We start from the raw sequence: 25,808 nt of genomic DNA on the forward strand, positions 1-25,808 counted from the left end.
TTGTGAGTCTGAATGCATTCCTTTCATTTTTTTCTCGGGTATCGGAAAACACAAATAAACTTTGACACTTTCAGGTGAGGCGCGCGCCGGATGCGACCCCGTCTATTACCGCTAGTGGCACAAACACATTTATGATATAAATAATACAATTTGCATTTTAATTACAAGCGTCTGCAGTTATATGAAATGATATACGTCGCATTGGCATATCAGAGTGAACCTCGAAACACAACGTGTAGCTAATAGTTGTAGTTGAGTTTTAAATTGTTTGTGAAATTTATTTATAAAAATGTCCTTGGTGACTCGCTGTTATCAACATCGTATTAAACAATTTTCCTTCATCTTGATACCGTACATCTCATTCAAAACTAGTTAATTGAACACTGACCTGAATGACGAGGTACGCATAAAGAAGTTTACGCGTGCAAGTACCTGGCTGACGTAGTACACAAAAAGGAGTTCACGCATGCAAGTCCTTCGATGAAGTTGTACCCAACAAGATGTCCACACGTAAACGTACCTGGCTGACGTAGTACACAAAAAAGGAGTTCACAAATGCACGTACTTCGATGAAGTAGTACACAAAATGATGTCCACACGTATACGTACCTGTATGACGTAGTACACAAAAAGAAGTTCACACATGCACGTACTTCGATGAAGTAGTAAACAAAAAGAAGTCCATATGTACACGTACCCGTACAGATTTTGTTTCCCAACCATTATAATGATGCCGGTACATCTTTTATCAATTCTAGCATACGTACGAACCTGGTGTACAAGACAGCGTATCGCTCCAGTTCCCGTTAGCTGTGCACGCCACTGTGAACGACGTCGGCGTATATCCGGCGTCACATGTCAAAATTGCAATACTGCATAAAGTCGATAACGCCAGCATGTTAGGGCCGTTAGCAGGGGCGGTCGGCGTCTAGCAATCTAGTGATATAATAGAACAATGTCGATCAGACATATGTATATTGAGTTTGACATTAACAGCAAGTATGGTAATTTCATCGTCAGTACCCCGATATTGTTCGGTTTACACTACAATCTTTGGGGAAAATGACTGACGTAATACAGTTTTTTTTTGGCAAAGAAAGCTAGCTTATAAGGTACTTATAAATAAAGGTAATAAATGAATGTGTTAAAAGTTGAGAAATGAGCATACTAATGGAAGAGCAAGACGCCGTTTTGCTCCATGCCGTCGTGTGTGTACATATTATCTGCATGTTGCTGGCAACGTATCTTGGCTCGCACGTAAAAGGTCGCAACGTCACCAAACAATGTTGATGTGTATGTAAACATTCCGTGAATCGGACTCAAGGGTGCCTGGCAGTTTGTTAAAATCAACTTTCAACGTTTAATTTGCATCCAATTAAATGCAAGCCCTGCAATGCAGGTAACGTGATGAGAGAAATAATAGCAAGTATAAATCACAAGAACGGAAAACGGCTCACGTTATTTTAATAAAAGCGCTGGAAGCGTCGAAAGGCTGTAGGCGCGACGAGCTTGGTTACTTCTCTACAACCCTGTACAATTCTACAAATCAAATCTCAAATATACTTTGAGTGGCCCCAAACTGTAACCGTCAAGTGGCTGTCATAACCGAAGAATAGGTAATGTAAGTTGGTGATTTTAATACAGTTAGCTACATTTGTAGTTCATTTAAAGTAAATGATAAACCCATATGTATTAGGATTTAAAAGCATTGCTTTCATTCCGCGTGTTTATTGCTAGTGTAAAGCTAATAAATTGAAATCCGATATTGGCTGAAGACGTTTAGACTATTTGTAATAGATAAAATAGGTTTCAGTCTTCTAGTCAACACATGTATCTGCATAATTATCTTTAATTATCTATTACCCTTGGTTCCTCATCTAGATTTATTTAAGATTCTTCTGCTGACTTTCAAACTCACAGTCACGTTACAAACGTATGAACTTATAAAGTGTTGTTGTTGTTTTTTTCGCACTATTTTATATCGCATAAAACCATAATTCATTGTAACCCCGGGGCATTAATTATTTTAACAGATCATGTCAAAAAGTAGATCCGACAAAACGCCATGCATCAGAATAAAATACAAAACACTATGACCAAAGGCCTACAAAAACGACATTCGGATACCATAATATGGGATTAAATGAAGAAAAAATAGTTTAAAGCTGCACTCTCACATATTGACCGTTTTGATAATTATTTGTTTGTCTTGGAATGAGCAAGTTAGCGTAAGTGTTAGGAAACCAGTGATAAAAGAAGACTGGCATTGAATAAGATCGCATTATTTCGTATATATAGTAGATAATTGAAGTTTCATGGTTAAGAGCGTTGCAAACGATGTGAGAATATTGCATTTTTGGCCGTTTTTCGAACAATTGAGATCTGTTTATTAGTGTCATCTTAAATGACTAGATTAAAGGTATTGACAAAAATTTAAACAAAGCAAAAACGGTCAATTTGTGAGAGTGCATCTTTAATGGAACGACGTCAGCGTACTCTCAATATGCCAATGCGGCTGTACGAACAATTACGATTAATCACCTCAACAAACAAACGAGCAGCAAAAATAATAATCAAAACAATTAAATATGTTTTCAAAGGTATGTTAATACAAAGAATGATATATCATACCATTTTAAGTTCGATGTAATGCATTATATTCTTACTAGTATCCATAGAATCACATTTACGATTAGTTTGTTGTAAAAAATAAATACAGCAAGTTGAATGACTGTTAGAATTTATAACTATGTACAAAAGTACATTCGCCTTTTTTTTGCCTTTGCTAGTGTAGTTTTTATTAACATGAGTTTCCCTGCGATTTATAATAAAATGTCGTTTTAAAACAGATCAAATACTTCTTACCAACGTGATCGCAAGTTGTACTTCCGCTCCACACCCCCGAATTCCCGCACGTGACGGCCGTCGATGTGGGCGAGTATCCAAGATCACACGTTAGCAACGCAACGGAGCCGTATGAGGTTGACGTTAACGTAGAAAATTTCGCAGTCTAAAGAAGGCAATTTCTATGATTGACAACACATGGCATTGTTATTGTTTTATATAATTGTAATGACCATAGGTCAAATATGTAAATTTTGACCAAGGCACTAGTCGGGCCCCTACTCAGTGCAGTATTCAGGCCCTTGACCACTGTTAAGACACTTGACCAATGTAATATTCAGAACCTTGTCAATGACCAATGTTAAAACAATTGACCAATGTAGCATTCAGGTTCTTGACCAATGTAGCATTCAGGTTCTTGACCAATGTAGCATTCAGACTCTTGTCCAATGTAGCATTCAGGCTCTTGACAAATGTAGCATTCAGGCTCTTGACCAATGTAGCATTCAGGTTCTTGACCAATAAAGCATTCATGCTCTTGAACAATGTAGCATTCAGACTCTTGACCAATGTAGCATTCAAACTCTTGACCAATGTAGCATTTAGACTCTTGACCAATGTAGCATTCAGACGCTTGGCCAATGTAGCATTCAGGCTCTTGACCAATGTAACATTCAGACTCTTGACCAATGCAGCTTTCAGACTCTTGACCAATGTAGCTTTCAGACTCTTGATCAATGTAGCATTCAGGCTCTTGACCAATGTAGCTTTCAGACTCTTGACCAATGTAGCATTCAGACTCTTGACCAATGTAGCATTCAGACTCTTGACCAATGTAGAATTCAGACTCTTGACCAATGTATCATTCAGAATCTTGACCAATGTAGCATTCAGACTATTGACCAATTTGGCCTTGACAAACACATGTTTTGCTCTTCACAAGTGTAGCACAATTGTAGTAACCAGAACAGTATTCTGGCGCTTTGACCAATGTAGTTTTTGAACCCTTGACCAATGCAGTATTCGGGCAGTGGCCAATATAGTGTTCAAGCCTTGATCAATTTAAAATGCATCGATGTAATGAAAATAGCCATGTCCGCAAGGCAGAAAAACTTTAGCTACGGGTGATTAGGGTTCTTCTTTAACTTTCAATGTTCATTTCATTATGATCTTGTCACTGTTTCCCTTCATTATTTTCGTTTAAAACTTGATTTGTTTTTCAAAAAAGATAAAGGGTACCAGATGTTCTTACCTTCGGGTTGACATGTAGGTGCACCGCTCCATTCGTCGTTCTGTGTACACGTGTCCTCGATGCCTCCCACGACAACCTATCCAGTCGGACACGTTAACGTCCCTATAGCTCCCAGCGCCGTGCTCGTGTAATTGTAAGTTCCGAAATTTGGCGCAAGTGAAAACAACATTTCATTAAAACCAGAACAAGATCATCAAGATACATGGAGCTGATACTGACCAACAAAGATAAAAATCCGTCACCCTATTCGTATTGGACGTTTTGACAATATTTTTATTTTTTGTCTTAAAACGAGCCAATTTTTGCGAAATCCTTGGAAACCTATAATAAGACTGCTGACAGAAAATGATCGCAGAATCTTATTATTCAGTGAAAAAATGATGTTTTATGCCTTTTTCTTAAACCGTTAGTAACATTAATTTTCGAACGGAAATATGAAAATCTGTGATCTGATTTTTTGTCAGCAATCTTATATTATTTGCTGATATTAACGCAATAATTGGTTCTGTGAGAGTGCAGCTTTAAATATTCACTTTTATGGGCAAATTTGTCCTATAGTTTAAATGAAGCGAAGCTGTGGATAGACAATTATGATTCTAGGATTCCGAAACCACTAGCAGATAATTTTTTGTCTACGAGTGAAATGATACATAAATCGCATTTTTTCTCACAAATTATTATAATGCAAATATTGCATTAATAGAATAAGGCGACGAAATATTATTTACAATTACAACAGAAAACATACAGCCAATATAACATTTTTATTGTAGTATGAATAATACTTGCTTGATTTATTTAAAATATCGTGTTTACCTGTAGCTTAACATGTGGGCGAATCGCTCCAGTCGCCCGTTTCCGTGCACTTGACAGTTGTGGTGATGGGAATAAATCCCGGCTGGCACGTTAACGCTGCGATGATCCATCAGACGGATCCATAGGCAGTCCGCATTCTGTGGCGGCGATTGAAAAGAATAGCGATGGGTTATATCCTAGTTAGCGTACCATTTGAAACAGTGTATTTCTCGAAACAAAATTTCATTGTTACACTCATTTTAAGCCGTACAATATAAAACCCCACATGTTATCGCACACATGGCTAGGAAGATTAATCATTGACGTCATTTCATTTGAAACGCCAAATGGCTTATATAATGTTCGATTTCAAATTTAATAGCATTTTACAATTGATTTTAATAAATCAAAACCTTAAACCTAAGCATGAGCTCAAAATGCCACTCGTGTAAAATATATGTGTTTGGTGTTCTTTCATAGATGTTTGTTTCCGTGTAAGATCGTTATACTTTTTACCGATTGAGCACCAAAGGTTATCTTCACTTTTGGGGTTCACAAAGTTTGCGATCTAAAACTGAATCAAACCATATTTCTTTTTATCATATGCCTAAAATTGGTATTAAAACACTCGGTATTGCGTTTTATTCCAAAAATGCGCCATCATTTCGGTAATGACGTCATTAATGATGTGTTCCAGCTCTGTGCGCGCTGATGTATTTTTTGGAAAGCAGAACGGGCTTAAAAAATCGAAACAGTGAAATATCATATTGATATTTTCACTATTTGAAAGTGATTTTTTTTTATTTCAATGGCATTTCTCTATAAACGATCGGAAACATTCAAACACTTACTATATGACGCTGAAGCAAACAATTAAACCTTATTTTGTAATCTCAAAACTGTACCGGCTTGATAACCTAAGAAAAAATATTCTCTGGAGGTAGGTTATCTGCCATTAGCCACTGGTGTACAGTACACTGTTTCGCTCCACTTAGATTTATCGGTACACGTGATCTCAGTGACGCTGACAACGTATCCTAGCTCACACGTTAACGTCCCAACGTCACCATACAACGTTGACGTGTTTATGAACGACCCGCGGTATGGGTTAATTGCTGTCAAGCAGTCTGTAAAAATAGGATTTTGCTTTAAAAGAACGGTAAAATAATTCAACATATAATCAAATACTAGACGCGCGTAATGTTCGTGAGACGCCGCCTCATTATGGTTAACCTTCATGGTAAGTGTATTTTTGAAAATCAGCGTAAATCCTTTAAATAAAAGAAAAATGCGAGCATACCGATGTGTTTTCATATTGGATCCCCGCTCAAAGTACCAGAATCCCTGCAGTCGACGGATGTGGCGGTTTGCGTGTATCCAGAGTCGCACGTCAACACCGCAACGGACCCGTATGTCGTCGATGTAAACGTACAATAGCCGTTGGGCGAATTAATGAGAATCGAGCAATCTAAAAATAGAAATAATACAATCAAATGCGTCAATGAGGATTGGATATTTTAGCATTACTATCTTCGTGCTAAAACGTTTTATGCAAACGTTTTATTCATCGCAGTTTTATTGAATAGAAATGGCACTAAAAGTATACTGTTTGCAAAATAAATTCAGAAAACGAGCCATTTTGCACTAAAGAGATAGCCTCTACAAGCAGTTTCGCTTGTAACCGAGCGGTTCTTGTGAGCTACGAGCTACGAGTTATTCAGTCGGTTGAAGTGAAACCAATGCCACTTGTACATGTATTGATACTTTGCGGGGGAATTGAGTCCGCCTCTCCAGCAGTAAGTTCCACAATGTCATACATTCAATTATACGCCAAATCACTGACGGCGTCACTCGGTGTTTCTTTGTTGTATGGAGACGATTGAAATGTCATAGTAGTGAGCACAGCAAATGCCTAGATCATTCAATGCTTTAAAACCTTGAAATGCTTAGTTCATTAGCAAACAATAGTAAACGTTTATCTCAGGCATTGCAAGGAGGTCAATCAATCAATCAATCAATCAATCAATCAATCAATCAATCAATCAATCAATCAATCAATCAATCAATCAATCATCATCAATCAATCAATCAATCAATCAATCAATCAAGCAAGCAAGCAAGCAAGCAGCAAGCAAGCAAGCAAGCAAGCAAGCAAGCAAGCAATCTACAGTGAAACTGCGTTCCCTCAATCAAGCGGTCGTTCGAGAACCGGCGTTCCCTCGAGGTCGGAGCTTGGTCCCGAACTTTTTTCCTTCTATTTTCATATAAAATTTACCCACGCTGCATCGAAACCTAATTATGTCGAGCAGTCGAGCAATATCCTCGGTCCTAAGTACACAAATCGTGCACAAAACCTTATGGCTCCCTCGAGGACATAATTTCACACTTTTTCCCGAACGCGTGTTCCAAAATAAACAAACAATTGCTAGGTGTTAAAATTTTCGCAAGTTGTAAAAATTGCAATGACAGTTGAAAGGCAATTTGATAAGGTGTGAAAAAACCGTTTTTCACTGTTAACGCATGACCGATATTAGTTGATATGGGCATTTGAGATGATAATTATGAGAAGTTAATGACGAGAAGTTAACGCTTTAGATGTGGTCAGAAGGTTCTTTGAATTCACTGCGGATGCAGACCGTGATCTTCAGACGCTCTGTACGCTGTCACGTCACATTACGATTGAACAGTTTCGCGAAACCGACAAGATGCGCCAATCAACAATCCTTGATTTTGCGAAACATTTATTGTTTTTCTTCTGCGTTTTACATTTAGTTTACGTCAACTTTTGAACATATTAGCGATTTCCACAACGCAACACATAATCGGTGTCTTAGTAAACAGTCTGTTTGACGACTTCAAACTTAATATACACTGAAAGATATTTCATATCAAACTGGAAAATTGAAAATCGGGTCGTTCGAAACATCGGTTCCCTCGAGGTTTTGGCTCGGTCCCTGGCGACCTCGAGCGATCGCAGTTTTACTGTATGTATTTATTGTACCTTACATGTCAACGTTCCGGTGTCTCCAAGTGACGTTCCCGTGAACGTGTACGTTCCGAATGTAGGCTCCAAAGGAGGTCCGCATTCTGTCAATATGGTGGTATATGTGTGAAATGCGTTTATGTTGAACATCCGTTAACGTATTAACAAAAACAGACATGAATGGCTCAGTAAGCACACTAACCGTTGTTAGTTGAGCTGTTGAACAGCCGTTAACGTATTAACAAAAACAGACATGAATGGCACAGCAAGCACACTAACCGTTGTTAGCTGAGCTGTTGAACAGCCGTTAACGTATAAACAAAAACAGGCATGGATGGCACAGCAAACACTTAAACGTTGTTTATGAGCGAAAGATTTTTCAGCGCACATAAATTGCCGTGTGATGAACCGATCTATAGAATTAGGTAAGGGTCCGTGACTTTGCACAAACTGGACCCGTGCGAAGGATTCTGCGACAGTTTCATTAACGCGTTCGTACTTTGAGTATGTTATTTTATTTAAAAAAAGCCTTGCAATAAAGTTCAATAGCTACTTGTTATATATTCCATGTTAGCTATTCAATCATCTGTGAAGCATACTAACATGTTATTTTATGAGTATTGGTGAAGAAAAGAAAGGCTACTACCAATCGGTTCACATGTTGGCTTTTTGCTCAAAGCGCTAGTGTTTGTGCACATAACGATTGCTATGCTGGGTATGTATCCCGTTTGGCACGTTAACGCTGCCAGGGATTCGTACGTCGTTAACGTCGACGTATATGCTCCATTGTCAGGATCGGTTAGTGGTCCACAGTCTGTGACGGAAGGTCAAGATAACCGAGTTTATACATTGTGTATTTTGTTTTCAAACACTTATATTAACAAAACAGTCGAACCCCGTTGGCTCGAACTCCTAGCGACCGCCGAAAATACCTCGAGGTTCGGAAAATTCGAGTCAAGCGGTTTTAAGAGATGGGTCCTTAACATCCAGTTCGAGCCAACGAAGAATTCGAGCGAAAATAGTTCGAGCACACGAGGTTCGACTGTATAAATTGCTGATTAATTGAGTGGATGACAAACAAAAATAGAAAAAGAATTATCTACATGGGATATGTACTAAAGTATTAGTTCGATTAAAACATCCGATTTCTTTCAGCAAATTGATTGATTATTGAGGCCGAATAATTTTGAAATAATTGTTGCTCAAAATTTAACCAAATACCGATAGGAGAGCACAAGGCCGATTCGCTCCATGCAGCTTAGAAGTGCACGTTATCTGAGGGACGCTGCGTACGTAATCCGGCTCACACGTTAGCGTTGCAACAACTCCTAACTGCGTTGACGTTAATGTAAACGTTCCGAAATTCGGGTTCCGAGGTGTTAAACAGTCTGTTTGTATAAAAAATATAAACTCTAAATGCATAACATCTCGTATATATATATATATATATATATATATATATATATATATTCTATACTAATTTTCGTTTCTATTTTTTCACGACCCAGAACACCTTAGATATGATCGGATATCCACTTGTGCTCCAAACAATAAGTAATATTTTAAACGTAACGTTTGTTTTATCATTTGGAACACCTCGGCTATTTTCCATCGAAAACAACCTCGGGTGTATGCTGGTACGTCAGTAGAAGTAGTTCGTTAACTTTAAAATAATAATAATTAATAATATAAATTAAAGATTTCCAAGAATACAATTATTAAGTTTAACTACTATATTGAAATAACCACCACAAAAAATCTAGCTAAAAAGATCATTCCAGTCGCCATTGCAGCGAAACCACAGATAAATCGCCCTTCACACCATTTGTAGCCAAACTACGTCCATGCATATGTACTTCTAGCATATGTTAAGCTGTTGACTAGGTTAAGTGAATTTTAAACCATCAATGATAATGCATGTCCTAATCGGCTACGACCCACAGGTCCACAAGTGGGACTTTCGCTCCATGTTTCTGATTCCCCGCACATGACGGCAGAAATTGGTGGCGTATATCCTGGGTCACACCTCAGCACCGCTACGGAGTTTTAATCGCCAGCCAGATTTTGGTTTAAATAAAAAAACAAAGGATGAAGAAACAATCAATTATATTTTTTAAGTGTTTTTAAATGGGAAGTAACCGATGCGTGGTGTTTTATACTGTATATCGATCGGTTTAGCATTGGTTCCAAAAAAATCAATCAAAATGGGCGCATTATGAAATGCATACAACAAAGAAATGGAGTAACGCATACAACAAAGGCAAAGAAGGGTTTTCACATTTGCATACAGCATACACAAAGACACTTAAAGTTCTATGGTAAAAATTTACAGCACCTAGCCGTTTGTTTTCGAAATAGTTTTCAGTAAGGTGAAGGTAGTTCGCGTTTTGTTTCCGCAAGTAGTATGCAGAACCAGCAAGTTCAATGAATGATAATCGAAGCAACTTTTGTATTCATTCCAAAAGCTTTAACTTTTTATATTACTTCAAGCGCAAAAAATACTCGATAGCGCCACCACTACTCGACAGCGCAACCAGTAGGGCAACAGCGCCACCACTTTTATAAATATGTACATTTTTCCTTTTAAAGAAGTTCTTATTAGTTTTGTTGTGTTCCGGCACTATACATAACAGTTATGTTTGCATGCGTGATGATGTTCTTACAGGGTGTGTAAGCACCGAAATGTACTTGCTATGCAATCAGATCTCAAAATGTGCACAAGTCCGATTCGGGAAAAAGCTCCTGGCACCAGAGTTTGCACAATATTGAAACGAAAAAGTAACCAGCCTACAGTAGAAGTGTTCTTACACGTTACCACATTTTCCGATTTTCGAAATATGTCCGTTAAATGAAATTATCAAATAAAATATAAATCATACTCACGTGTGTTCATGTAAACATGGGGCACGTACAGCTCCACCACGGAAGTGTCGACAGCTCTTTTTCTTTGCACCACCGTAAAGTGGGGGAGCTGGCGTTTAGAGGCCGTGAAAGAAGGATGTTGAGAAACGCATAAAATATAGAATAAGAAGAAAAATATAGACATTGAAATTATATTGTTTAAATCAATAACTTATTATGTTTATGACTTAAGTCAAGTGAAAATTAGTTTTTTCACTTTATTTTTGAATTTTGATTTTAAAATTAAAATATAATTGATTGCCATTTTCCAACTTTTTGTTTTGTTTGAATAGGGAAAAGAACCTTATTTCATATTATTAAAATTGCTTTAATAGCTTGAAGGAAACAAAATACTATTTTGATGAAAAACTTTGCAATTGGGGAAAGTTAAGCCATGGAACAAAAGAACGACAATAACACAATAGGAATTTTAAGATTACCTGAAGAAGCATGGCGATCAAAATGGCGGCTTCCAGTATAAACACAATGGCTTTAACTTTGGAAATGTAATCTTATTGTTTACAATAAATGTGTTTTGACCATGCTGGAAGTCATTGTTCATCGTCTAATGCACTAAAGGATCATTAATTGAATCAATAATTATGCATTTAAACATGTGTATCGGACACTGGTAGCTATAATATTGGGTTGTTAGGGATTCGTTTTGGATGGAAATCGGAATGATGAACAATGACTCAATTAAGTATTATTTGATTCAAATCAAAATACAAGTGACCAGAATTTTACCGTATGACGTCGATGCTGAAAAAGACAGCTTCACTTAGCAGGAACATGGTTTATTGTTTGGTCAAAATTGATGTATCAAAGTCATGTTTGACCAAATTCTGACAAAACAACAGTTTCAAACAAATTTCTTTTCACAAATAGCGATAATATTACGGATAGACAAAAACAATGGTAATACTAACGTAACATCCAAAACCAATCCAAATGAATGTCTAAATACAGTTGCAAATGATGTTAAAGTGTTTCATGTACATTTATTTTAATCTTTTCAAACTTTCTCCTAAAAGCAGCGTTCTTTTTTCGCTCGCTCGCTCCAATGCTTTTCTGGAAAAATCCGAGGAACGAAACATTAATTTGGTGTGACCTTAAACCTCTCTTACTGCTTTATACTAAACACCTTTCAGAGATCTTCGTAACAATAACAAATGTATGCAGCTCATGGCATAGTTTGATCAACGGCTTCAATTTTTACATCTCAAACCTTTTATACTAAACTGTTTGAATAGAGCTTTATAATCATAAAAAAGTACGCACTTCACGGCCTAGTTTGCTCAACTGACCTTTCCAATAAAAAGCACCGGCTCCTGTTACTCCCGAGTGCCCAGATCCGGACAACAGCTTCAACTTTAGAGTAAATTTATCAAACTCTACGGTAACGTTCGAATGTGACGTAGGGTTTTCCGCCGTCATGACGTCATCGTTTTTACGTGTGTTCGGATATTCCAATACCCATTTTAACATTCGAATACCAAACGGTTGATAGAATATTCGAATATTCGTTTGAACCCCTAGTTTTAATTGCTCAACGTTGATATGAACAGTATGTTGATTTCAATTAGTCCATTTAGTCAGTTGTCTCATGTGATAATTTACTTCGTGTTTATTAAAAAAATATTCTAACTTATCCTATATATTTCCTCCCACTCAAAACGATCATTCTTGTTTAGACTGCCCCGTCCTGATGGCTCCAGATCACGGACAGTATTTATACACTGCGTTAACGTTCGGAGCGACAGCGACGTTAACGTTTGACGTCGGCTACACGCCTACAACGTCAACGATCACGTGCACGACGAGTGCGGCATTAAGCGGATCGCCTACTTGTGAACTCGTTGTTAAGGCTACGATACATCCTCATAGAATTAAACTTGTCTGCAGTCATTTCATTACAATACAATTTACTGTTTGACACCAAGTCTAAACAATCAAATTTAGCACAACAACAACAACAACAACAACAACAACAAACAACAACAATAACAGTGACAAAACATGAATAACAACAAAAACAACATCAACTACAACAAATAACGAAAACAACAACAACAACAACAGTGACAAGAACATGAGCTACAACAACGGACGAAGCAGCAACAACAATAACAACAACCCTATCATAACTACCACAAACAACACCAGAAAGGCAAGCAATATCTTATCTACGTTATTCAAACTTACATCTTCAACGAAAATGATATTTCTTCGGGAATACATTTCTTAACTAAGCACTTTGTCACATTAAAGCATACTGTTATGTCTTAACAGACTGCCAGGCACCGAACATCCCCGTCAACGGAACGTTTACGTACATTGGAACGACGTACGGCGCCGTAGCCCGTCTGACGTGCGACAAGGGGTACGCCGCTAACGTCTCAAAAATCACGTGCTCAGAAAACGGCTCCTGGAGTGACGCACCTGCATGCGTCTACGTTTATAAGACAATCTCTTATTTTTATTCCCACAAAGGTTCGTTTAACTTTGTCATTCAAATCTCTAAAACCAAACCAACCAACTATTGGAAGTCATTGCATGGACTAGTGCAAACTCGAAAATCTCTGGTGGCCGACACGAGACCTATTGCAACCCAGCATGGAAATTATTAATTAAATATTTCTTCTTATTGTTTTAATTGTATTTTGTGGACGAGAACGCGTGTTTATATTTATACACACGACATTGGCGTTATCGCGACCCCGAATAAGAGCCGTATTTGGTTATAACTTTTGGCCCAATCCATTGGTTCTCTTTCTACTATTTCTTGTTTTTAAAGCGGACGTCTCGGCGTTACCCGAAAGAACAATGTATAACTCATATGCAGGCGATATGTTCAGTTCGTTAAATGTTTAGTGTTATCTTTTATCTTGTATATTGTTCAAACCCGGTCATCGCGGACGGGCAGCTCTCTTACACGTCCCTTGTCTCCGGCTCCACCACAAATGTCGTCTGTCGCGAGTGTGTCACACCGTAAGTGACGTCTATCACATGTCTATGGACTGGCACATGGAGCAATACGCCTCTGTGCACGACTATCGGTGAGATAAGTGAAAAAGTCGACAGTGTTTTAAGCTCGTTCGTTTTGCTTATTTAGTGTAAAGATTATTAAGGTATTGTAATTGTCATAGAATCGTCGTTAGCCTCGTCGTGGCGTTATCGTTGGCGTCATCTGTGGCGTCATCGTTCGCGTCGTCGTTGGCATCATCGTTTGCATCATCGTTGGCATCGCCATTGGCGTCTTCGCTTGAGTCGTTGTTGGCGTCATCTGTGGCGTCATCGTTGGCGTTGTCGTTGGCGTCATATGTGGTGACATCGTTGGCGTCATCGTCCTTGGCTTCGTCGTTAGCGTCGTCTTGACATCGTCGTTGTCGTCATCGTTAGCGTCGTCGATGGCGTCATCGTCGGCGTCGTTGGCATCGTCTTTAGGGTCATTTGATGTCATCGTTGGCATTTTCGTTGGCGTAATATTTGGCGTCGTCGTTGGCATGTCGTCATCATCGGCGTCGTGGCTGGCATCGTCGTTGGCGTCATTTGATGTCATCGTTGGCATTTTTGTTGGCGTCATCGTTAGCATCGTCATTGGCGTTATATTAAGCGTCGTCGTTGGCGTCATCGTTGGCATCGTCGTTGGGGTCATCGCTAGAGTCTTCGTTGGGGTCATCGCTAGAGTCGTCGTTAGCGTCATCGTTAAAGTCAATGTTGGCGTCATCTGTGGTGGCATCGTTTGCGTTACCGTTGACGTCGACGTTGTGGTCATCGTTGGTGTGGTTATTGGTGTCGTCGTTAGATTTGTCTTTGGCCGGTTGGCATCGACATGGACGTCATCGTTAGCGTCATCGTTGGTGTCGTCGTCGGCATTTTTGTTTGCGTCCTTGCTAATGTTTTGAGCTTTTTCAACACGAATTGCATAATGTACAGGTATGCTTGAAGAAATATGTCAGTGTCGTATCACATCTTACATTATATTTCTTCACTGCAACCCAACCAATCAGATCCACGTTTTTTGTGCAAGTTTCATCACGTTTATAGTATGTGACGATTAACTATAAGCCGGCTACGTGTCATGTAATCCTTTGTATAAGTTGGACGATAACCTTCAAACACTCGTTTATTCACATTTTCATCAAGGAGGAAAATGCGGATAATGAAATGAGCGAGTATCTTATAGCACGACATTTTTGATTGTTATACATACCAGACATCCTCTCCCTCTCCACAACACACACCAAATAAAATAAATAAAATAAAAGATAATAAAAATAAATGAAAACATCATTTAATAGTTATACGTTATTAACTTATTAAGCATCCAGCATAAATACCACAAATCACATAAGAAAATCATATTTTCTAGAGTGTGCAATGCCCGCTGATCAAACAGACCGTGTGTACTCAGTGACGTCATTACGTGTAGGCGCTAAAGCGACCCTCGCGGGCACGGCGGGCTGCGCACCCAGCGTGACGTCGATTACGTGCAGAGTTGTCGGCACCTGGAGCGCCCCGACTTGACTTTTGATAAGTAAGTACCGCTTGAACTTCCGTTGCGTAACACTGCGTGTACAGGTATGTGTAAGAGTGGACTTCTTTTAGTGTACTACGTCATTCATTTTTGTGAAAATTGTTTCAAAACATGTACGTCAGCAAGAGAAAGGGAATTTATGCGAAAACAGGGTTTATGCGAGTTATCAAGAACATGTTTAAAGATAAATTTTCGCAAACGACTTAAAAAATTAACATCTTTAAGTTAAATCTGAAATGTTATTATCTTGAACCATACCAAGGTAATAATTGTTCAGATAATGTTCAAACTTGAACATGATGTTTCACTTGATGAAATCTCAATGCATTTTTAAGTGGTCAAAATGGTAGGCCAAATCTTGGAATAAAACCAGAGGCAATATTTCTCGTCAAATATTTATTAAACTGAATCAGAAGGTTCTTTCATGATATCAATGACTAGTTTGAAACTGGGACATGGTTAAAATGTACCTATTGATGTAATCTTCGTATTGGGATACATGGGGTCAAAACTTGGCCATAAGGTCAACTCTTAGCGAAATCGTGGGAACAAATCAACTCTTTTTTCTATTAATATTTCTGGTTATTCTTCGTGAATTTTAATCAGATTGTTTGTCTTAATAAACTATTTCATAATTTTGAAACCGGGTAACGTGTGTTTCAGAAATAGGATACTAGGTCAAATCTAAGTGCCACAATTTATTCAATATTGTTTGGTAAAGGTTTTTTTAAAGTTACAAACAAACAAATACCACTTATCCAATGTTCATAAGAGTACGTCACTCTGCAGCTGTACTGAATGTGAATATTTTATAAACACCTGATTTCCATTCCATCTTTATTGCCTTATCTGGCAGGGAAATATAATGCAACGAATTTGCTTGTTTGACATTCTTACTATTTCATGCCATATATCATGTACGAATTAAATAGTGTTTCACCACCATCGTCATAGAGTTGCTATTGAAAACGGTCTAGAAATATTAAAGAAACACCCGTTGGGTCGATTTCGCTTGGCTCGAATTCCTCGTTGTCTCAAACTTGATTATTCTTATACTGAATGTAAGCGTTCCCGCTTCGCTCAAATGTTGCGAGACTCGAGGTATTTTCGCCTGTCCCTGTGAGTTCGAGCTAACGGGGTTCGACTGTAGTATTCACGTCATTGGCGTCACATGCTGTTGATGGTATCAATAATAGCAACATCATGGAAAGCGTTTAAAATACGGGCGGGGTATTATATCATAATAAACATCCTAAGGTATGATCTATTCCTTAGCAGATCATTATGCTATGTATTATGTATAAATTAAATAGTGTTTCACCCACAAGTATTAGCTCGTTATACAGTTCCTATAGAAAGCGGTCAAGGAATATTAAAGAAACAGTGGAACCCCGTTGGGTCGAATTCGCTTGGCTCGAAATCCCCATTGGCTCGAACTTGTTATTAAACTAAAGATTTTTTTATACTTTATGTAAGCGATCCCACTACACTTAAATGTTGCGAGGCCCGAGGTATTTTTCGCTTGTCCCTGTCAGTTCGAGCCTACGTGGTTCGACTGTAATATTCACGTCATTGGTGTCACATACTTTTGGTACTATCAATAATAACTGATATATTTACTTATAGACATTGAAATTTCATTTCTATGTTCAATTTCTTCTTTAAGGGAGGAAATAAATAATTATATAGCTATCTTACAGGCGCGTAGCTGCCTTTACGCGAGTACGCAGCTGAATCCACATGATTCTGTCGCGGAAAACATCAGCCATCTGCCGAGTTAAGGGTACATTTGTTAATATATCATCATAAAACTGTCCATTTTCCAGTACACGGTACTAAATAAAGCACCGGAATGCATTATAGTTTTTAAAAAAATATGGGGGATGGGGTGCCCCCGAACCCCCAACAATAATCATAAAGAGGGCTAGCTACGCCCTTGATGGTTCTCACAAAAAAATCATTTAAAAATCAGTCAAAGTTGCAGTATCCTTACGTGACTACATGATTCTAAAACTGTCCATTTTCCAGTACAAAAAAGCACCACAGGACGCCCAGAAAGCACCTTGGATTTCAAAATTTTCCGAGGAGGGGCATGCCCCCGTACCCCTCTAGAACAATTATGACTACACACTGTCATTCCAAGATTTAGTTTCGAATAGGTCTGTACTATCGTAAATAAATCACATTTAGCATTCTATCAAAATAGACAACTACATTTTGTCTAGGTTACTCGGTTAAACTTTCACTGTACAATTACAACAATTGCGTACAAATCAACGTCCTAACAACGAATCCAACAATTAATCAGCAAATGTAGAAAAGAGATAACATATATGTGTTTAATTGTCAATTATTAACGATGGGTATATCTCTTGCCAAATCCTGGCGCCCCTGTAACATTAATGGATTCAACCATTTTCCCACGCTCATTTCTATAATCCGGTTCAATCCGAATCTAAGGGATTGTCTCAAAATAGCTTTTACCTGTCAACTGAAATCAATGTTTTGTGCAATCAATCCGTGCAACCAAAACCTTGCTTGTTAACTTCGTTGTACCGTATAAACTGAGTGTTTTAACCTTGAAGATAAATATCTTTCTCTTGTTTAACCATAAATAGCTCAAGACTGTAACTAAAGCGGAAAAAGGTACTAGCCGGCCAATAAGGCAACTAAAGTGCACGTAGTCTGACAAAACTTTAAAAAAAAATAGGTATCAAGTAAATATATGAATCTTCCAACATACTGATGATGAAGAAATCATACATGGCAATTTGGGCTCACTGCTTTGTGTGGATTTTCGGCTAGTCCACTAGATTTACGGCTTGTTCATTTTAATGTCGCCTCTGCATGATGATTTTCTTGTCTCCGTTCGCTTCGGACTATGAGTCTGATTCCCTTCTGCATAAAGGATGCTACACAGACGTTTGCAAAGTGCCCAGTGTCCCCACATTCATAGCAGACGACGTCTCGTTCGAGATGTTGTCCGGCCACAAAACGTTCTAACTTGCGAAAACGTCTGCGGAAAGGCTATTTAAACACATTTTTACCACATATTCCCCAATACTATGACTATTGCTATCATTAATATTAAACTGAAATAAACTTGAAAATGTTTAGATATTTACTGAAAATCATAAAATCAGAGAACTCATTCAACCCCGATAATCCTTGTGTTCACATGTTATCAATAATTATGTCAATGACTCAAGAAACCATGAAAAGAGAGGACATCTTAAACTATATTAAAATTGACATTACATACCTCAGCATTGTAATTGCTAGCAGCCTGCCTGAAAGAAGTTGGGGAGTGACTTTTGACTTTTCAAGGCGAACCTTGGCGCGTTCCTCTGCGTGGCGGATGCGCTTGTCATTATAAGCGTCGATCGCCACCTCGTTCTGTTCATATTTGTATATGGTGTGCCAACCGGCCGGTATCTGCTATCCTAATTATCTTATTCTGATGTTTCAAGGTTGCTTGCGCATCAATGAAGAATTCCCCCGCCTTAGCGGCGTTTCACTGAGATAGCATTGTCAACCGAAAAAAAAATCAACTTCAGAAGTGAATAAAAACTGTTTTCTGTTCGCTTAAAAGCAATGAAACTGTCATTTCTCACCTTTCTGTGAACACATAGCTGCCCACTTTGAGTTCTCCTTGGAATATCGTTTCAAATCTATAAATTTATTGTCATATACTCTTTTACTCATTTACAACTTAATGTTTCAAATCTCTTACCGAATCCGTCATTTGAGTCACGTACACGTGTTTTGTTGCCAATAAAACCTCGAGTGACGATTCCACGATAATTTCGTACTTAATCTTTACTGCCCTTGCTAAGGCGATTATTCCAATATTAATGATGTTGTCTTTTGACGTTGTACATGTCTTGGTAGTGTATGCATGGGGTTTTAAACAAGAAAACAAGACATATGTTTACAATGTATCTTTTAAAAGTAATTTGAAGTCTACTTTAATAGGACATTTTTCTAAATTAATCCAGCATTTATTCAAAATAGTAGAGCGTTCAAGATATCTCAAGACGAATGTTGATGTAAGCGGCTGAATGGGTTCTATTGAATATTAATATATATCTATCGATGTTCATGAAACATTCTGATTAAGTTTCATGAATATTAGACCAAACATAATGCCTCTAGTGTGTTCCAGATTGGACCTAGTCACCTAGTTTTTGACCCACGTGAAAAATCGTGTAAATTGCGCTTTGAACTTTCATTTTATATCAGTTAAATTTAAATTGTGTTAATTTCGTTATTGCGACTTATATTTGTTAGTAAAATCGTGTGAAGTAAGCTATGTACTTCCATTTTATATCACTTAAATTTAAAATAGTCAATTAATGTCGTGTTAAGGCACTTATATTTGTTATCAAATGCATAGTTTAAACTATTATTCACAATATGCCCGTAAATTCTCAAATGCTTATTTACTACAACAGCGTGTATATAAATCGTTTTCACAGAAAGTAAATTTCTAAAATAACGAACACGTATGACCGGCGACCAGTCAATACAAAATCAGAGAGAATAACTTTTTTTTTAATTTCCTGTTTTAAACATTAGGCTTATTCGTGTTATATGACGTTTTGGAAGTTTTACACGCATCAAAACGGTCATTGGCGACAAATTTAAAGTACAGTTGAATAAGAGTTGATATCATTAACAAATCTTCTTTTTTTCATAACTAAAATGTATCCGTATACACTTCCCCATTGACAATTGCAAACATGTATCCCTATAGACGCGTCTAATAATTAGGAGGTAACAGGGTTGTCCCAAAACATCATGGATAATCGGAGTTACGAATAAAAAATCAAGTTGGAGAAATCTAAACCATGCAGGGGTAAGTTAACCATTGTACCTGCAATTGAAATTGAAAATTAAATACCTTCGCATACATGTTACAATATGTCTAGCTTTAAAGCAACACTCCACTTTACGCGGCGCACGCAACGTAAAAATGGCTGATCATGTTGATTGGCTTTAAGTGTTTATCTTTCCACCTTCTCATGCACACACGTGATATATTGTGAGTATGACGATAGAGGTAAAGTGGTAAAGGAATCCGCTTCTCATCCTGGAGGTTGTGGATTCGATCACCAATATGATCTATTGTGAGAAGGGTGAGAGTGGTCTAGTGGTATAGGTGTCTGCTTTTCACCCTAGAGGTTGTGGGTTCGATCACCAATGTGATATTTTGTGAGAAGGGCGAGAGTGGTCTAGTGGTATAGTTGTCCGCCTCTCACCTTAGAGGCTGCGGGTTCGATCCCCAATGTGATATATTGTGAGAAGTGTGAGAGTGGTCAAGTGGTATAGGTGTCCGCTTCTCACCCTAGAGGTTGTGGGTTTGACCTCCAATGTGATATATTGTGAGAAGGGTGAGAGTGGTCAAGTGGTATAGGTGTTTGCCTCTCACCCTAGAGGTTGTGGGTTTGACCTCCAATGTGATATATTGTGAAAAGGGTGAGAGTGGTCAAGTGGTATAGATGTCTGCCTCTCACCCTAGAGGTTGTGGGTTTGACCTCCAATGTGATATATTGTGAAAAGGGTGAGAGTGGTCAAGTGATATAGGTGTTTGCCTTTCACCCTAGAGAATATGGGTTCGATCTCCAATGTGATATATTGTGAATAGGGTAATAGTTGTAGGGTGGTGTAGGTGTCCGCATGTCGCCCTAGAGGTTGTGGGTTCGATCCCAGATGTGAAATATTGTGAAAATTGTGAGAGTGGTTTAGTGGTATAGGTATCCGCTTCTCACCCTAGAGGGTTTGGGTTCGATCACTAATATGATATATTGTGAGAAGGGTACGAGTGGTTTAGTGGTATAGGTGTCCACCTTTCACCCTAGAGGTTGTGGGTTTGATCCCCAATATGACATATTGTGAGAGTGGTCAAGTGGTATATATGTCCGCTTCTCACCCTAGAGGCTGTGGGTTCAATCGCCAATATGACATAATGTGAGAGTGGTCAAGTTGTATAGGTGTCCGCTTCTCACCCTAGAGGTTAAGGGTTTGATCCCAAATGTGACATATTGTGAGAGTGGTCAAGTGATATAGGTATCTGCTTTAAGCCCTAGAGGTTGAGGGTTCGATCACCAATGTGATATATTGTGAGAAGGGTGAGAGTGGTCTAATGGAATAGGTGTCCGCCTCACACCATAGAGGTTGTGGGTTCGATCCCCAATGTGATACATATTGTGAAAGTGGTATAGGTTTCGGCTTCTCACTCTAGAGGTCTAAGGTTCGATCCCTAATGTGATACATTGTGAGAAGGGTGAGAGTGGTCAAGTGGTACAGGTGCCCGCTTCTCAACAGGGTTACGTTCTCAGGTCCTTTCACAATGGACACAGTACTGTGTTTTCCCAGAAACCGGACTCGAGATAATAAGCTATCAGCTTTCGGTCAAACCCGATCTAAATTGATAGTATTAACCAACATATCATCATTATTATTATTATTATTATTATTATTATTATTATTATTATTATTATTATTATTATTATTGTGATTTGGTTTTCGGAACTGAGTATTGCACAAGCGCAAACTCTCGTCCTCGGGTTATTTTGACGCTAGAACTGGAATGTAACTTCTAGTTTGTTCTGCAATAATCGTTGAAAGATTACGACTAGCTTAACTTATATCTCAAACAAGAGTTTAATGCCAAATGGAAGCCGGACTGTTTTTGCGATACGGATTTATTTCTTGATTTGACTTAGTGTCCTAGATTTTAACACGCGATGGCCACTATTGACGTTGAATAAGTTTTCCTTACTTTCTTCACAATCTTTGTAAAATATTCTTAAATATACACTAACCATACACTGACTTTTTAATAAGTATGGTTTATTTCCTAGTCATTACCAATCAGGCTTCCAAGTTTGAGGTCCCTGAGCCAAAGCAATTTTCAGATATAAACCGATTTTAAACTGAAGGTCACCACGACCTTAACCTTTGACCCACTGCCCTTAAAATTAAAAGGCGTCATCTGCTGGTTATGACGAACCTGCCTTCAAAGTTTAAGGATCATTGGTTTAAGCGTTCTTCAGATATTGATCGGAAACCGTGGGGACGGATGGATGGACGTTAAGATGATCAGATAACTTTATGCCACGAAATCCCAGGTGCTGTAATACTACCAAGTATACACTTAAGGTTTAGTATTTTAAGTCATGAGATAAATGTGACGCACGTATTGGATGAATAAGGGAGAAATTCTTTACTCTTCAAGTGTATGTGAGGTATGGTACTAAATAATGAGCTGGTTTTCATTAAACATCATAAGTCATCTCTTAACTAATGTCGATTTATTAAAAAAGTCCATGGACAAATTCGGAAAGCATGTTCTTTAAACATTAAATTGTATGTTTTACAAAAACATAATGAAAATAAAGAATTTTACATATTATTAAGTCATTATATCATATGAGCAGCTAAAATGTTTTTGATCACCAGCCCAGGAGCGTATATGAGAAAAGACATTCAAATCAATTGTTCATTGGTATTTATTATCAAAAATGAGATATCATATCTTCAAAATGAAATTCATAAATTTGTATATAAGATATTTCTAAGAAATCATTTTAGAACTTGAAGATGTTTTCAATGCTTTAGCATAAAAATAATAGTAATATTCATTAATGTAAATAAAGTCACACACATCCTAAATGTTTTAAGTCCCAGTCCCAGTATCTTTCAGTAACGTAAATTATCGAAATGTTTGTGTATCAAAAATGACTTCTCTTAACCTTTAAAAACTGCCCCCCATCTCCCCAAAAAAGTAAATAAATAAAAACCTTTTTTAATAAGAAATATATTATAAATATCGCTAATATATTTATATCTAAATCATAAAGGCTTTTGTATTGTTTTGATCATTAAAATCAAATGAGTTAAACACTCTAAATCATAAAAGATAACAATAAATTGCATTAAGCCAGATTGTGCGCCTGTAAAATATAGGAAAAAAAACATATTTAAAAGTTCTTTGAATTTAAATTTTGTGAAACATAAAATATTTTGCTTATTATGTAAACTTTATGAAATTATACATTGAAACATCGTCACACAGTATTATACAAAGGCTTCCTTTGATCGTTTTGCTGGCTTCTGGATGCCAACGTAATGGCACACACAACTTGTGAATGACGTCATTTCCGGAATAAATTGGAGTCATCGAGACTTCAGTGCAATTTCGCCATTTAATATAAACTAACACAAAATTCTAAGTATACTATGAAAATATCATATTTTCACTAGCGGATGCGGCACTCAATGACATTAAACTGTTATCCCACTTGAACAAACAAGTATCCTCTTTCTTTAGAAGTTTCAAAAAGAATCATCATCATCATCATCATCATCATCTTGAATTTTTTTTAATGTTTTTCGATTGTGTATACCGTTTGATGCCTTCAAATTCTTTTATCGGTTCCACAGTGCAATTGTCAATAGAGCAATGCATATGGTGAGATAATTTCTCCACACCCTTCACCAGCTCCCTCAAGCACCGCGCTGACATTGTCAACCGGTCCAGGTGAATATAGTTGACATCAATTGTTGGGAGGAGTAGTGAGTGATCACCGATGATTGTTTCACAGATCCTTATATGTCTTAAATGATTCAGCTTGGGAAGTGTCTTACAAAATAGGCTAATGTTCTTAATACGCATAATGTTGAGAAAACGTAATTGCTCACAGTTTTGTTCTAATGACTGTAAAATACTATTTTCAACCTTTTCCGAAACATCATTTAACGTCAATAATTTCAACTGAATTAAACTATTCGTATTAATCGTGATATTTGATGTCTGAAAACCCATTATTGTCAAATGTTGTAGACGGCAGCACGCAGAAAGGTCATACTGTCCAGCACGGTCATATATATTCACATGGGTGAGAGTGTCCTTTGAGCTGATGAAAATATCCTGGAGCTCCTCCTCGCTGATCTGTTCCTCTTGTCTGTGGATATATATATGACGTAATTGAGACTTGTTCATCGATATCAAGGTCTTTAAGGTTGACAAATCGCTAGTATCATTATCAATATGAATGCTCATTAGGTGCAGTTGAATAGTTTGTACGTTGTTGGATTTTGCCTCTCTATAACCAGTACAAACTGTTTGTTGTAAGTTGTTAACCAAATTGTCGTCAAACATAACTTCATACTGTTTCGCCACAACAATTGACATCAGGGCAGACATATCTTGTGCAACTTTACTGTTTATACCGCACATGAACAAAAAGACCTGCGATACAGCAGGCACAACCCTGTCCTTTAATTGGTAAAATGAAGAAAACTCCTCCTTAACTGCTTTCAGATAATTTTGCTTTATAACTCTTCGAAACTCCTCGGTATGGTGAGCAATGTGAATTGAGGCAAAGAATTCCTGTATTGTTTTGTGGATAAATGAGAAACTCGATGATGTTCTTATTAAAGATTGCTGCTTTGTTTCCCGCATGATACCCGATTTCAGAACAAACAGGAGCTCCTCTTGTGTCAAACAGTCAACATTTTGAAACACCAGTGATGACTTTCGGTCCCTCGAAAACAATTTCTCGAACGCAAGCTGTGCCAGCTTCAATACAATATTGTAGTAGTTTTGTACATGTTTAGTTTGCTTAAAACATTTTAGCAACGGTGTGCATTCGGGCGAAACACTAAGCACAGGAAGCGATTTTCTCCCAAACATCATGTCCATCATGTATGCGTATATGTCAACATTTTGAAACACTAGGGATGACTTTCGATCCCTCGAAAACAATTTCTCGAATGCAAGCTGTGCTAGCTTCAATACGATATTGTAGTAGTTTCGTACATGTTCAGTTTGCTTAAAAAATTGTAGCGACGGAGTGGGTTCGGGCGAAACACTAAGCACAGGAAGCAATTTTCTCCCAAACATCATATCAATCATGTATGCGTATATGTCACACACAGAAAATGATTCGTGTACCCCCTCGAACCACAGACAAACTAGCAACAGTACAATGATAGGCACTGAGAGTAGACGCGCCAGTCTTCTTCTGGCAACAAATCGGATAAAATCAAGAAATCTTCTCTCTTCTGCTACTCTTTTATTAAGGCAAACCAGCGTTTTCTGAACCAATAGCTGTGTGCTAGCTACTCCCTTTATTTCTAGGTATTTGCCTATTTTGGTGTCTTTAACATGGTTTTGGGACATCCACCAGGGTCTAGATGTTATCAACACAGTTGCATCAAATGTTTGCGATAAATGCGGGACAACTTTGTCATCAAACGAACACTTTGTTTCAGTAGGATGCGACCATTCATCCAGTTCATCTGCTATGACGACGCACTTTCGGTTTAACAACACACTAATCATAGTGGAATAGCCAGCGGCTCTCTCATCTGGACGATAAATAATGTTGATCAGCTGATCTCGAATCATGTCTGACAGCTCACAGGTTTCACAGCAGTCTCTCAGTTTAATGTGAAATATAAACTCGATGTCTTTAAGAGTGTCC

The 25,808-nt window shown here is 37.9% G+C and overlaps 1 protein-coding gene across 1 annotated transcript; it reads right to left on the minus strand.

Moving 5' to 3' along the window:
- Positions 1–13,932: 13,932 nt before the first annotated feature.
- Positions 13,933–24,526, minus strand: LOC128235524 (anti-sigma-I factor RsgI2-like). Its single transcript, XM_052950335.1, has 4 exons — positions 24,492–24,526; positions 24,189–24,284; positions 18,930–18,986; positions 13,933–14,719 (listed from the first exon to the last, which is right to left on the minus strand). The coding sequence occupies exons 1-4, from the start codon at positions 24,524–24,526 to the stop codon at positions 13,933–13,935; spliced, it is 975 nt and encodes a 324-aa protein (XP_052806295.1).
- Positions 24,527–25,808: the final 1,282 nt, after the last annotated feature.

Source organism: Mya arenaria, chromosome 5 (genome assembly GCF_026914265.1).
Source record: "Mya arenaria isolate MELC-2E11 chromosome 5, ASM2691426v1".
Classification (NCBI taxonomy): Eukaryota; Metazoa; Mollusca; class Bivalvia; order Myida; family Myidae; genus Mya; species Mya arenaria.

What these genes read in the sequence shown, in the direction of transcription:
- LOC128235524 (XM_052950335.1), bottom strand. Translation starts at nt 24,526, where the DNA reads ATGTCTGCCCTGATGTCAATTGTTGTGGCGAAACA. An exon ending in TCAATTGTTGTGGCGAAACA is followed by an intron (nt 24,285 to 24,491) that starts GTATGAAGTTAT and finishes ATATATCCACAG; the next exon opens with ACAAGAGGAACAGATCAGCG. An exon ending in AGCTATGTGTTCACAGAAAG is followed by an intron (nt 14,720 to 18,929) that starts GTGAGAAATGAC and finishes TATTTCTTCAAG; the next exon opens with CATACCTGTACATTATGCAA.